The 15,720-nt window shown below is 44.2% G+C and overlaps 1 protein-coding gene across 2 annotated transcripts; it reads right to left on the bottom strand.

The window, feature by feature from the left end:
- Positions 1 to 1,252: 1,252 nt before the first annotated feature.
- Positions 1,253 to 11,436, bottom strand: LOC308367167 (uncharacterized protein). 2 transcript variants are annotated; one of them, XM_080840983.1, is made up of 2 exons: positions 11,281 to 11,436; positions 1,253 to 10,454 (listed from the first exon to the last, which is right to left on the bottom strand). In XM_080840983.1, exon 2 carries the CDS (start codon positions 10,318 to 10,320, stop codon positions 1,831 to 1,833), a length of 8,490 nt encoding a protein of 2,829 aa, XP_080697109.1. In that variant the 5' UTR covers positions 10,321 to 10,454; positions 11,281 to 11,436; the 3' UTR covers positions 1,253 to 1,830. The 2 variants fall into 2 exon arrangements, with proteins under 2 accessions (XP_080697109.1, XP_080697110.1); XM_080840984.1 differs by having other exon boundaries at positions 11,178 to 11,415.
- Positions 11,437 to 15,720: the final 4,284 nt, after the last annotated feature.

Genomic DNA, 15,720 nt, shown 5'->3' with positions numbered 1-15,720 from the left:
AAAACATCAGATCCATTGCAAAATGAAACACTCTTGTAAAATCTATACACTCATTTAACAAAACCATATTTTGTTACCATATGAAACACACACATTGCATATACTGAATTCTGTTTGTACCACTTACACACTTCTGTTATAAACCTAAAACACTTTCAGCAATACTACTTCTCAGTGATTAGAGTAGTGTAATTGAAGTACACAGAGAAAGTGAAAATACACAATACAGTAAAAACACTACCCAAGACCAATGCAGATGAAAATATTATTTACGTAATTCTCTCCATATACCCAAATCAGTCAACATGGAGAATCACAAAAAAACATGTCCCAGTTTTCATGCTACTTCAGTAGTGTGCATAACACTGTAACTCAGCAAATATCAGACAAAGGTGAAAAGATGTTTCCAATACAGGTTACAATTCCATCTACAGTAAAATGTACAGATTTGTCAGTGTCGCCAGTGTTGACTGAGAGACCTGATGGATATTACTGTATTGAAAATGGCATGGTCACCGATAATGTTTGCTCGAATTTCTCTGAGCCTGATAGCATTACGTATTTGCCAAAAGCATGTTTATGATCTCTATATCTTGTTCTTGCGTGAATATGGGCCTGTCCTCCTTTCAAGTTTACTGTATTTGATACATTTGGTCTTCTTCTTTGAGCACATTTTCCTCCCGCTACAGGTCTTCGTCTTCCTCTACTTCCACCTTGACCTCAGCCTCATGGCATGGCCTCGGCCTCTTCCTCCTTCTCCTCCTCTGTGGATTCCCCCTCTCACCCTCACTCTTCTTCTTTTGCCTTCCATTTTGGTTGAAGACAGATTACAGTTACTCATCTGTGGCATTTCTATAGTGCTTAAACCTGTTTGTTGTGTCTACAATTAAGCAATCATGTGTTTGGGCACTTGATGGCTGTGTTTATTTGACCGGCTCATAGGTGTGGTGACTTGACAGAGTGTTTTGGAATTGCAAGGAAGTGACCTCTTGATATACGTCTGTGTCTAAAGCATAAAAGTGTGTTTAGTGCTTTGCAAATCACTTGTGTGATGTTTAAATGTGCTTATAGTTGTGCAGATCTGAGCCGTTGTTTTGCTCCTTGAGTGAAGGTTTTGATAATTGTGTTACACTTTTGATTTTAGTGTGTATCCGATTGTAAAAAACTGTAATTATCTGTTAATTCTTTATTGGATGAATGCATTTGAACAGCCATTTGCCAACAGGACAATAAACTGGGACAGAACGGTGTATTAATGTGTACAACTTTTATCCAAACTTTATAAACACAGATCTACACAGCAACTTAATTCCTGGCCTCATTCAATTTGGAGAGACATTGCATGCCATCCAGGAAAAACAACTTGAAAGTGCTTGCACAGGTGGTCATGTGATTTGCAGTGACATAAACATGTACTCCATATGAAAATAATTCTTCTAATTTAAGGTACAGACAACCATTTCTAACACAAAAAGAACCAGAAGAAGTTTCCACTATTACCCCTCAGGAACAGATTAAACTTTCCTTTATTCCTCTCCTCACAACGTGTCCATAGTACTTCATAGTGTTTCAGAAAAGTGTTAAGATACCCAGTGACATTATAGCCGACATACAACTAAATGAGTGGCATTGTCGAGATTGTGGAGTATTGAAAGGCTGAAAGTTATTAAACAGGAAAGATGATAATATTGTACAATTTCACACAAAGACCCACCTCTAATGGACAATTCAATTTGCATAATTCATAGACATTCATCATGCCATGTTGGGCGGCACAGCCTCCCTTGTTACGCCGGGCTTTTAAACTCAAGCCTCTAGATTAGGAACAGTTCAAGATCTCCTACTCCCCAAAGAAGGCAAGTTAGAGGGCTTATGGTAACAGTCCGATGGAGTAGGGTTGGGGCTTGCATTCATTCCCGTGGGAATATAATACATGCTTTCCAGGTAGCCCTGATCCAGAGGTGGATGGTTCTGGTTCTGGGTCTGCAGCTCAGACTTTGGTACCTGGCCTCCTGGAGGCCCATAACCTATGCTGTTTTGGTGAAGCGTTGTAGGGACAGGGGGCTCAGCATTTCGAGGAGGGTGAGTAGCTTGGGGATGGGTTGGAACAGAGTAAGGGAGGTACTGAGGGGCGTACATACTTGGCCCATGCATGGAGGAGTATGGGGCAGCAGGTGGGGAATACAGGCTGGAGTGGGAGAGAGCCTGCTGGGGGATAAGCACCTCCACATACTGGCCAGTCTCTGGGTCAAACAGCATCTTTCTCAGGGGCTGCATAGGTACCTCAATGTAGAAATACTTCCCTGTGTCAGGATCAAGGAGAACACGTCGAGGACCTTGCCCATATCCAAGTCCCCCTGCACTGTCTGGGTACATCACACTACCACCCCCCGGCCCATCAGGCCCATACTCTGAGCCATAAGAGGAGCCCAGGTCTTGTGGACTGCAGAGGTACTGGGGTCGAGACTCCATGGGGGGCATGTTGGATGGATGGAGATGGTCGCTGTATGGCCCACCACTAGCCCCCGATGCATGCTGCTGCTGTGGAGGATGATGGGCAGGGCGCCGGTCCACATGCTGTCGCTCGTCTCCACACGGCTGCAGAAGTGGCCCAGGGCAGGCAGATGGATGATGGACTGGCTGAAACATGGCTGGAGGTGCAGTAGGGTTCAGCATGGGGGCTTTAGGTGAGCCTGGTTTATAGCTCAGAGGTGGACCATCTGGTCTGCACTGATGAGGACGGACTTGGGCTTGAGGTGGGGCCCCGGGGTAAGGTAGAGACTGTCCCGGGGAATGCGGGGTGATGGGAGGAGTGCGAGTGTGTGGGCTGAGACGGGGATGGCCAGGATGGGAGGAACAACTGCTGGTGCAGGAGCATGGCGGAGGCCTGGAATTTGGATGGTACCGATTTGATCTTTTGAGAGGTAAGTCTGACAGGAGGTAAGGGCTGAAACTCTCCCGGTCATCATAGCTGGGTGGGTCATCGGAGGCATAGAAATGGAGATCCTCTGTTTGAACCTGATTATCAGCTGATTTCACAGCTCGCTGTTGTGTATAGCTGGGGGCTTGTGCTTTTATTGGCCCCACTGTTTGGATAGAACCACTGGAGCTGGCTGGCATACCCTGGGTTTCCCCAGGGTTGCTTGATTTATCCAAAATGATGGGTTGTCCTTGGACCTTTGATGTGAAAACTGTTGGCATCTGAATTGTATTGGCTTGTGACGTAGTTACTGCATGTAGCTGCTTGTTGTTCAAAGATTCAACCACAGCTGTTTGCTGAGTCAAGCTTGATACTGCTGCCATTTTGTTTGGGGGAGGCCTGTAGCTTGATCGGGCTGATACTGCTAATTTATTTGTGTGGACTGGTGGTGCTGGTTTTCTCCCTGGCTCACCAGGAGCAGCTGCTTCAAACTTTCTTTCTTCTGTACTCTGATGTTTGTTCATTGCAGGTTGGGGGTTGTCTGCTTTTGTTTTGTCATTTGATACTGACTTTATCTCTATCAAGGGTTGCTTGCAGCTTGGTTTTGTGGGAAGCACTGGTTTAGGCCTGTCATATGATATGGATCTAACCTGTATAGGAAGCTCTATCTCTTTTGAAGTCTTTTGCGATGCAGGTGCATTCCCTTCTCCACAGACAGGCTTCACCTCTGTAACAGGCTGGCTTTTGCCTGTTACCACTGGCGACGCTGTTTCTTTTCTGATGTTGATAACCTGAGGACCTCCTAAGTCAGGCAGTTCCTGCGCTTCTCTTGATGGTGATGACTGTTTATAATTTCCCTCAAATATAACCTTGGGAACTGTCTTCTCCTGCCCTTGTGGCTTTGGGGAGCTTCTGTGTTTGTGCATGATCTTCTCAGGACTAGGCAGCCTTGGAGACGAAGCAGTTGAGTGTTGGGCTGTATCTCCCTCCGTTCTGTGTGTCTCTCCTGCGGAGCCATCCATGCAGGAGGTCTGTAGCGGCACCTCAATTCTATTAACATGTTTACGAGGGTTGCTAGCACCTTCGCTGACGATGTCACATACCCCAATGTCAGCCTGCATTCCCTTTTCCTTTCGTATCATAGACACAGAGTGGCTGCTGCTTGGGACTGGTAACCGAGGGGAAGGTGGGGCGTCTGGATTTGGAATGCCTTTGGATGAGCCATCTGGCTGAAATAAAAGTTTTGACACTTCTCTATCCTTACTGGGGATTTTGGGTAAACTGTCCAACTTTGGGTGTCGACCAGCCTCATTAGAGACCTTCTCCATTTGACCTGATGCATCTAAAGCAGTGTTGGTGTCCATTCCTGGGGTAGCAACAGGTTCTTTGTGTGGCAAGTCTGAAGTCAACGTGTTGGCTTGAGTTGTCTTAGGAGGGATTTGGGGGGATCCTGTCTGTTCGTTTATTTCTGTGGACTCTTGTTGTAGATCTGTCTTTGAAGTGTCCACAGGCATGTCAGTCTGTTGAGAGGGTTGTTTGTTGTCCTTCCTGTTGATAGCTCTGCATTCAATCTGCATTGGGACAGGTTTCATTGGTACTGTCTCCTCCTGCTTCTGTGACACACTGGCATTTGGTGACACAGCATGTGTGGCTGCTTTAAAAGAAAGGTTATATGTATTTTTAACAAGTCTTCTGACATCCCTTACTTTATGGATGGGTTTCTTTATTTTGTTTGTATCACATTCATCCTCTGTCTGCTCTGTCTCAACCTCCAATTCGGGCTCCTCCTGTTTTTCCTCCAGAGCTCGTTCCTGGCTGTCAGCAGCCTTTCTCTCCAGACCAGGTGACAGAGACACTTTCACTGAGGACTGTTTTCTCTCCTTGGGCACGCAGGGCTTCAGCATGATTTCGGGTGTTTTGGACATGAACACGCTCCTGCCACTGTGTTGTTTATGATTTTCCGGTCTCGCGTGGCATTCCTGCTCCCTGTTTATCATTCCACTTGGCATGCCCAAGGCTCGGGTGGCAGTTGTGCCCGTGTTCCCGACACTGACATTCGCTGAGTCACGGCTGTGCTTGTCACCAGGGTTACGGTAAGCCGCCTGCTTTCCACCATTCCCAGAGTCCTGTTTCTCCATTTTCTTGCCCTCTAAAGGGACACCTAGAGGACTTTCTTTCCTGACTTTATTTTTGTGTTGAGGTTCGGGCCTCATGGAAATATCTTGAGGAAGAGGAGGAAGAATGTAATGCAGTGGCTTTGGAGGCACTTTGGGCGCAAGACCTCTTTGGTGTTTAGCCCCTTGGCGTGGACTTTGCTCCTCCTTGACAGGTGGGTTCATAGGTGGCATATTGTTGTCTGAAAGTTGGCTTGACTTAACGTTGTCCAATTTGGAGTGCTCTCTCTCAGGAGGTGGGGTTATACTCTCAAAGGCGTCGTTTGGGTCGTCAGATGGACTTAAATCCGCTTTACGGTGTGTAGTTTGGCTGCTCTCACCTTTTCGCATTTTTTTTGACAGTACATTCTTAATAAGACAAGAGGCAACTTTTGATTTGCATGATGTCTCGTCCAGGGATGAGGACTTCTGCATCCTCGGTTTTCTGCCAGTTTGATCAGCCTCAGGGCTATCTGTTGTCATTTCCTCCTCCATTTTCACTGGTGTTCTGTGCTGCCGTGCTAAGGTATCATTGAACCGTCTCTCTGTAGAGGGAGAACCCAAAACACACTCTATGTTTTCTTTGGTGTTTGGTTCATTGTTGTCCCGTCTCTTGAGCTGAATCTGCCTTTTGGGGACTGTCCTTTTCCCCTTCCTGGCCTCCTCTCTGCTCTCCAGAGCCACATCTACACACTCAAAACTTCCCAGCTCAAAACGCCTAGAGGGATCCAAGCCGTCCAGGGGTGGCACATAAGGCTGACGTGGAACATCGTCACCTTCACCTTGAGATGAGCCACGAAAGTCTGCATAGGATAACCATGCTGTAGCACCTGGGCTCCCCTGAGTGGATGGCTGTGAGGCGTTTGTAGACGACCTGTGGCTAGAGTTGTACACGTCCAGGTAATCCACCTGAGGGCTTGAGAGGCTTCTGAAAGCCACGTCTGTCAGCCACTTTACCTCACTGTCAGCCTCATCAAACTCACTCCCCATGCTGGTGGTCTCCCTTGCTGTGTGATCTGGAGAAAGGCGGCCAACCCCCGTGTTATTGCTCCCGGGGACTGCTTTTAGCCTCCTGGCACCACCCTTGTTCTCTTGCTGTAAACTCTGAGCTCTTATCTGACTCTGTTGCTGTCGAGTTGCGAGGAGCCACTCTGAGTAAGAGCGAGCAGGAATCCCCAGCTTGGGATCTCTGCTTGTGGGAGCTGCGCTGGAGCTGGCAGGCCCTTTTCTATTCCTGGCACTGAATGACAGCTCAACCTGTTCCCCTCTGTAACCCGCAGTTCTGCTCCTCCCCTCCCCCTTAACTGACGCCTTCCTCTCCTCACCCTCTCTGGCCCTGTACTCCTCCCCGCCCTGGCATGGCCGGCGGTCATATTCTCCACTGCCGTCACCATGGCGGACAGTGGGGCTTTCCCTGCATGTCAATCCCATGTGGCCTGCCCTCACACTGGTACCTACCGATTGCCTTTCAAAGGTTTCTGAGCTCCACCTTTCATTTTCCTCCCAACTCCTATGCTGCTCCACTTTAGAAGCTATTTCAGAATGGGACCAAGCTACTGGGTTTAAAGGATTCTCACAGTCTATTAATTTAGATTTAGTTTCTGTGATTTTGTCAGTGTCTCCTGGCCTTATTGTTGGGTATTTACTTAAGGATTTAGGAGAGGGACTTGTTGGCTGGTTGATTTGGCTGCATTGATGGGTTGGGGATGCACTAATGTATGAATAACCAACCAGCCCACACATGTCTGGTTCTTGTAACTCATCCTTTGAGTCAGGTTCAAATAAAGGGGCTGTACTTTTGCTTTTAGAGAGAGGAGACTCTTGTTGTCCTTTGCTTATAATCTCAGAAGAGGGGCTAGCTCCACTTTTAGCAATGGTTGGGGAAAGATGACATCCTTCAGACTTTGGAGAAGTGGCGAAGTGAACTGGTGAGACCCCAACATATCTTTTTTCAGGTGAGCTTGATTTCACTCTTTGCCCAGGTGAGATTGATTTCACTCGTTGCCCAGGTGAGCTTGATTGCACTCGTTGCCCGGGTGAGTATGACCGAAGGGGTGAATCATTTGTTGCAGCGCTATACGGTGACAGGGTTCTATTCTGTAACTCTGGAAAGGATGCTGTGTGTTTCACTGCAGACGGGGAGCTTGGGGACCACAATTCAAGAGAGCATTCTGAAACACTCTGTTCTGGCTCAGGGGTGACATTGCTCAGCTCAGGTGAGGAGCAAATGTCCTTCAGCTCAGAGAACCTACCATCAGATGATGCAACACTGTATGTCAAACCTGCTATCTGAGGTGAGGTTGGACTTCTGAAAGGTGAAGGGGTTCTATTTGTGTGGTCAGGAGATAGATTTCCCCGGTTGGCTTGTGTGGTAATGCTCACCTCCGGTGTTAGGGTCATTCTTCTTGAATCCAGTGGGGAGGCTCCGTGGCCAAAATGTGGTGAGCTAGACATGTCTGTAGTTTGAGGAGAGTAGCTTATTCTCACATTTTCTGAGGGATCGGGTGTCGCTCTGGGCTCAGCAGAGTAAGTTATCTGTATTTCAGGTGAAGGACAGGTAGGATTATACATTGGTGTTAGGGATTTTAAAATAAATTCAGGTGATATAGCTATTATTGTGTGTTCAGGAGACTGAATGATTTCAGTAGGGTCGGGGGTAGAAGAGACAGAAGAAATAGCTGTGGTCTTGGTAGAAGTTGCGATTAATATCGGTTCTGGTGTAATAGCCACTGCTATATGCACAGGTGAATTAGGGTTTCCTGAATGCTCAGATGAATTAGGGATTACTAAATGCTCAAGTGAATTAGGGATTACTAAATGCTCAGGTGAATTAGGGATTACTAAATGCTCAGGTGAATAAGCTTCAAGCTCTGGTGAAGTGGCTATCCAAATAGGCTCAGTTGAAATAGCTCTTTCTGTGGATTCAAATGAATTAGCAGTTCCCTTGGGCTCAGGAGAATTAGCTACAAATTTGTCAAATAAATCAAATAAATGAGTGGGCTCAGGTGAACTGACTATTACAGCACAGTCCAGTGAACTACTGAATTTTGTTGGTTCTGGTGAAGAACAATAAACTACTATTTCAGGCTCAGGGGACTCAGAAATGATTGTGGGTGCAGGCGAAGTAAAGTTAGTTGCTAATTCAAGTTCTGGTGAATTAACAACTTCTGTGTATTCAGTTGAAATGAGGTTAGCTGCTAATTCAGGTTCTGGTGAATTAACAATTTCTGTGCGTTCAGGTGAAGTGAGGTTAGGTACTATTTCAGGTTCTAGTGAATGAACAATTTCTGTGTGTTCAGGTGAAGTAAAGTTAGTTGCTAATTCAAGCTTGGGTGAATTTACAATTTCTGTATATTCAGTTGAAATGAGGTTAGCTGCTAATTCAGGTTCTGGTGAATTAATTATTTCTGTGTGTTCAGGTGAAGTGAGGTTAGTTGGTAGTTCAGGTTTTGTTGAAGTAATTCCTGTGGGTTCAGGCACTATTCCTGAACTAGTGACTTCTGAGGGTTCCAGTGAATAAAAGTTAGGTGATATTGTAGGCTCAGGAGAATTAGTGAGGACTAAAAGCTCAGGTGTGGAAGGGTAAGGTAATTCTTCAGCCTCAGGAGAATTAGTGAGGACTGAAAGCTCAGGTGTGGAAGGGTAAGGTAATTCTTCAGCCTCAGGAGAATAAGTGAGGACTGAAAGCTCAGGTGTGGAAGGGTAAGGTAATTCTTCAGCCTCAGGAGAATAAGTGAGGACTGTGGGCTCAGGTGTGGAAGGGTAAGGTAATTCTTCAGCCTCAGGAGAATAAGTGAGGACTGTGGGCTCAGGTGTGGAAGAGTAAGGTAATTCTTCAGCCTCAGGTGAACCAGTAACTGCTTTTTGTTTAAGCGAACTTGCGACGTCTATAGGCTCAGGTGAATATGTGATTAGTACGTGCTCAGGTGAGGGGGAGCTTGCAGCTTCGGTAGGCACAGGTGAATTAGTGATTACAGGTGATACAGAGACGGTACCGCTTATTTCATTTGAGGGGATGGTGTGTATTATTTTAATATGGGTTACCTCAAACCCTTCCTCAGAGGCTTTGGCTGTAAGGTTTTGTTCACTCACAAAAATTGCAGTCAAGGCTTCTGAAGAACTGGATGTTTTCTGATGTCCAGACAGGGAGACTGTGTCAGTTGTCCCTTCCAGTAGTTTATCAGTAGGTCTTGTTGGTGATTGAGATCTATCCTCAGTTACAAAAGCTTTGTCCCCTGGATCATGGAAAGACGCTATGGGGTTAGCAAGCAGGTTTGGTATAATAGGAAATACAGGTATTGGACTGATGTCTTTGAGTTGGAGCGAATCTGTTATATTCCTTTTTTCGGAAAAGAATAGGGGACTATCTCTTGATTCAGGTATGATTGAAAATACAGGAATTGGACAAATATTTCTTCTATCAAGGGGAGAGACTAAATCTCCAAACTCATCTTGAATTGAGAAATCATCCTTCGTCTCAGATGTATAGGCTGCGGTTGGCTGTATTGCTGATTCTATGGAGCTTGTATCAGGCCTCCCACTTTGAGATGTGTCTATGGGGCTGATCACTCCTCCACTGTGTGTTTTACCCTTAGTGGAAGATCTATATTTCAGCTCAGGAGAAGAAGCTTTGCCCCTCAATTCAGGGGATGGTGGTACAATGTCGTGCTCTGTTAGCAGACCACCACCTCTGGAAGGTCCATTATTGGGAAAGCCCTCTGTCAAGAAAAATGAATTTACTCCTTGAGTTTCAGGGGAAGCACCAGTACTTGCTGGACCAGAGTGTGATTCCAGATAGTCAGCTTTTTGTAAGGGCTTGCTTGTATCCAGACCATCTGATGAAGCTGTTGCGGATCCAGATGAGTTCAGATGGGTTTTGAGAGTGCAGGGTATGGCCTCTTTTGAATCCTCAAATGTATCACTCGCGTCACTGGACCGCTCTGAGGAGTTGGCTGTGTGATAGGATCCTGATGAGTGGTTGGTGTCGTCCACAGGTTTTACCTCATGCGGCTCCCTTTTAAGAATTGATGTGGAGGCCGGGCTACAGGAGAGGGAATGGGTTTCACAGTCGTCCCCAAAGATGTCACAGAGGCAGGTGGTCTCGGAAATAATGTTGCGTTGACTTGGAATTCTGGTGATATCAAAGATCTCCACACGATTTGGCCGGTCCCTGTTTTGCAAATTGAAGGTGTGAGGAGCACTTCGGAGGAATGAGTAGCTGTCTCCCTCTAGGACCCAGCTTTCCATTGCTTTTTTGCAGACCCCAGTGTCACAGGATGCAACGCTGCAGTGTGTAGTAGCGCCAGTATGTTGGCTACTCGGAAATACACACTGCCTGGTCTAGTTAGGGATGCTGGTGAAATTCCTGAACATTGTGAGATCTGTAAAATGAATTGATGGTGTCAGGCATTCAGGTAAACCATATAAAAAAGTTTTGATTAAGTTACATTGTATAGATCATATAGCTCCAGCATTCTGGATCAAAAGTAAAATCCAAGGCCAGAATAGATACAACTTTGAGTAGGGACAGAATCTATGGTAAAAACACAAAACTACAAAGACCAAAATGGAAGAAAAGCCAACATGGAAAAAAATCTCTGATCTCAGAAATGACTAATGAATCAGCATATCGAACCATAGTATGGCACAAACTATGCTTTTAAAAGTACAAATGGCCCAAAAAAATAAGCATATTCCGTTAAAAGGTTCTATCTTATGTGAGGTGTGAGACAAAGGCATGCATAAGATGTAGGTTGAAATCTTTTTACTCATTGTTTCATTTTACCCATAATTATAAACCTTTTCAAAAAATGTCAAAAATGTGGATAGTTCCCCTTCCTAACCAAGTCTGGATCAATTCAAATGACAAAGTTGCTTGAATCTCATTTGCTTGAATTAATTAAACACAGCCTCTTGATTATAAATCTTATATCTTAAATCTTAATCCTCAATATCAGAATTATCCATTTTCAATGACAGTTACACCGTTCAAGCATGTCACAAAATACTTCAGATATTAGGCATGACTATGTTTTAATGTTTAATGTACTACTAAGTGTACATGATACAGCAGAACCTTACTTTATTATATAAAGAACAAATACCTGTTCATTGTAGTTGCATTCTTTCTGACTGAGTTGAATGGGAGAGCTACCTCACCCTCACAAGCATTGACTTGGAGCAGACGCAGTCTGAACTGAACCTTACCTCATGCCGATAGCCCTCCCGAGGGAATCCTGTGTCTTCAGTCCCTCACCGACCCCACATTCGGGCCAGTATCCTTTTCCAGCATAGTCCAGACCCTCTGCAGAGTATCCACCAACTACAGAGTCCGTCTGGCCGCATATAGTTGGCCCTTCGAAAGACATATTGATACCACATTATAAAAAGATACATCATTAAAAGATCAGAGATTAGAAAAAGAGGAAGGGAGGGAACATTGGCCCCTCCCCTTAAGTCTGTACAAGAAAAGAAGTGCATAAATCTGACCTGGATTTTTTTTTTTGACTGAAGTTTGGCAGAGGCTCCTCAGTCTGTGCTCAGTATGAGAGTAGGGTTAAGGCTTGCAGCAGGTGCAGGTCCAGCCAGAAAGGAGCATACCAAAGGAATCTGACACGCTGTGGCAACAGTCACAGGGCCCTCCTAAATATAGACCAATGCTATCAAGGGAACAAACTTGAGTGTTTGAAGGCGTAAGGGACACTAAATGTCAGCTGTAGTGGGGTGCATACATGATGAGCATCACCTACTGGAGTGTTAAGTTTGAGTCTGACATACTAATTAGAGTTAAAAGCAGTTTCCTTGAGTTCCTTAAAGTGCTTTAAATGCACCACAATTTGCATATGGGCATGCAGCCAGATGAAGGCACTCAGTGTCACAAGAGGAACTTGCAAATAAAAAGGATCTTGGAACAACAGAGACTTAGGTTCTAACTTTGAAATGCTCAAAAAGCCTTTTTCATGGGTCTTGATTCGTTGTTTCATTGTAAATTGTTTATGACCAACACTGTCTATCGTTTTATCCCTGGTCTAATTTTAGTGTGTCAAAGCATGACACTGTACAAACAGGCACTGTCTCGCTCATGTGGAAAAAATTCCAGGCACCTTTGCAATGGGGGCTTTAGCATGTAACTCCCCAGCAGATCAAGCTTACCGTCTCCAACCCAAAACTCCAGTGGATACACCTACGACACAAAGCTGGCCAGCTCCTCCCACATAGTCAAATAAAGCTTGGTTCCTAGGTAACTGATAGGACAAGTAAAGAACCTCTTCCACCCTGGTGCTATCTTTGGGATAGGACACTGTTTCTTTAAGATTATTTAAAATCCCATGGTATTATAAACATGGACACATAACTCCCCTACTCTCATGTTTCAAGTCTTTTTGAATATCCACATAGGGTTTAGATATGTCTTTAAAGAAGGGTATCAGTTTAAGTATGCATCTATTTCCGAAGCTTGGCAAGGTTGGGCCTGCAAGAACATAAACAGGGGTCAGAAATTAAGAGAAAAGGGGCCTGTTTTGGCTTTACTGATGCTAATCAAAAGACAGCAAGGTGAAGGTGTGTGATGAAATGTTGCCCATGGCCCACTATTATTACAGAATGTAACAGCATTCAGCCTGTCATCACAGAAAGCCATTTGAATGGGATTGCTTGACATGACTGTCGCTACCCGATCCTAGTCCTCTACCCGATCCTAGTCCACCCTATCGCGCATGCGTCACTTTGCGACACTATTCAAATAAAACATTAAATATACCCACATTACGCGTTTAGACAAGCCCCATATGTTGACGTTTAGCCTTATGCTGTTAACCGTTTACAACATAATTAAATATTACGTGAAATAATCCCACATTATGCGTTAAGACAAGCCCCATATGTTGACGTTCCGTTTACAGCATAATTCAGTATTACGTTAAATAAACCCTCATTATGCGTTAAGACAAGCCCCATATTTTTGACGTTTACTCTTATGCTGAAGTGAAAGTGAAAGTCCTCTCTATGGCAGAGGTGGTGTAGACACACACACTCTGAAATTCACCTCTGCATTTAACCCATCCAGGGAAGTGACACACACACACAGTGAAGTTACACACTAACCCGGAGCAGTGAGCTGCCATTGGCGGCGCCTGGGGAGCAGTGATCGGGGTGCCTTGCTCAAGGGCACTTCAGCCGTGGATGTGGGCATGGGAGAGCAGTGGTCTACCACTTCCCCCGCCCACATTTTTCCTACCGGTCGGGGATCGAACCGGCCACCCTACAGTTTCCGGCCTGAAACCCTAACCAGTAGGCCAGGGATGCTGTAAACCGCTTACAACATGATTCAATATCACGGTAAATAAACCTACATTATGCGTTAAGACAAGCCAGATATGTTGACGTTGAGCATGCGCAATAGGATGGACTCGGATCGGGTAGAGGACTAGGATCGGGTAGCGACTCTGACAATCCACAGGAACACCCCCCTCAAAAGACAAAATCAATTACATACATATAGAGTCTGTGTGTGTGGTTGCCGTGAGATCGGTTGGTGAGTTTCAATACAACTAATAGTTATAACTATAGTTACAGTATTTAACATTTAGACACCTTTCATGTGAAGTAAAAAAAAAATATCAATTATTATTGTTATTGTATTATGAACAACAACAACAACAATAATAGTATGCCACAAACAAATTAGCTTATTAGACAGATGATGCTTAAAAAGGTGAGTTTGGACAACAATAAGTTGGTCATTCCGCAACCAAGGTACCATGAACCAAAAGAGTCTTGACTGCAATCTCTTGTCAATAAAGATGAACCAAGCTGGAAGTAAGTATTTTGTGGGATAGCCAGATTGCCTGTGAAAATCCATCCAAACTGAAAAACTGAAAAATCACATGCAGTAATTCGAGCTGATATTGTGGAAGGACAAGTGCAGTTGAGTATCATCCACAGTATCATCCACAGAATAGTGACAGGAGAACCCATGGGAACCGATGATCTCACCTAAGGAATGGTGTCAATAGAACTTAAAAGGGTTCCAAGTAGCAATCTCTGGGGTACACCAGTAGTAAGGTGGTAAGATTTTGGCACTTGTCCCTGCCAAGACACACTGAATAACCATTGAGGTAAGATTCAAACCAACCGAGTGCCTTTCCCAAATTCCCAGTTCAGAAAGCATAAAGAGAAAGATGTCAGGGTTCACTGTGTCAAAAGCTGCTGACAAGTTTAGTAAAATCAGAACTGATGACTAAGCAGAGGCTTTTGCTACTCTAAATGCTTTAGTCACAGATAACATTTCAGTAGAATGACCATTCATAAAACCAAAATTAATCTGAGATCAGAAACTTGCTTTTCACAAATCTTTGACAAAGGGGGAAGGACAGAGACAGGTCTATAGTTATTCACATCATAAGGGTTAAGTGAAACTTTCTTAAGCAAAGGAGTAACCCAACATGCGTGAGAGCAGGTTAAACTGTAGACTGGAGAAGGATGCTTGGAATGGGGTCCACAGGACATGTTGCAGGTGGACTCAGTTGAAAAAGCATGGAGACTTCTTCTTCATTGAGAGGAGATAATTAATTCCATGATGTCTAGAGTGTTACGTCCAGTCCTGTCTATTAGTTAAGTTGGCTTGTTATTTGTAGTTTATGTTATGTTCTGTGTTGTGACTGTCTACTCATCTCTCCTCTCGTTTCAGATTATCCACTCCCTGCCTTGTGTGTGCCCCATCTCGTTGATTGTCCGCTCCCCCCCGATTGTTTGCACCTGTTCCTCATCACCTAGTGCAGGGGTCTTCAACGTTTTTCAGGCCAGGGACCCCCAAACTGATGGCGAGATGAGCAGGGACCCCCTACTATATAAATTGAATAACATTTTGTTTATAATATACTGGGCCTAGTGCCAAATAAACATAGCTACCCTGTTATTGTGTATTCAATACTAAGCTATTCAAATAATACAAAGGCTAATATATTTATTCACATTTTTATTTTTTAACATTGAATTTAACATTTTTGAACAACGAATTTAACTTAACATTTTTTAACATTGAATTTAATTTAACATTTAACAACATGAAAGGTACAGGGTGGCCGTGCCACTGCCATTTATAAACCTACATCTTGCAAACAACTCTAACAACGCTAACAATTAATAACAACTTATTAAAATAATTCACAGATATATGTTTTTGTTTCATCATACATAAAAAAGGGACAGTGAATCCTCAAGCATCTGTCGATGGCACACATCCTCCCACATTAGTGAGATCTTCTTTTCAATAACTCCTGACTGACACGATCCAACGGATGACGGAGGAGGAGTCTGGCGCATGGAGTTGTGTTGAAAACATAGATGTTATAGTGAGATTGACAGGTCAACAAACCAATCACACCACTAGCAAGTAGTTAAGATTGTAAGAAGTAGCATGCTAACATTAGGTAGGGGGCTCATACACCTCGCAAATCCTCTCAGACTTATTTTTCAGTTACAATTAACGTATTTTGACCTAGTCTATTTCTCTTTATTTTTATTTATTTTTTAAATCTAAGCAAAAAAATGTCAAACTAACAATTTATAGTTACAAACAAGACCAGCTATGGAGTTTGGTCCGCCATCTTTTATTTTTGATCTTCGCGCTCTTTAGATTTGAGCAGA

Source organism: Sprattus sprattus, assembly GCF_963457725.1.
Source record: "Sprattus sprattus genome assembly, chromosome: 6".
Lineage (NCBI taxonomy): Eukaryota > Metazoa > Chordata > Actinopteri > Clupeiformes > Clupeidae > Sprattus > Sprattus sprattus.
Note: the sequence above shows the minus strand (reverse complement) of the source record. Positions and strands in the feature narration are given on the sequence as shown.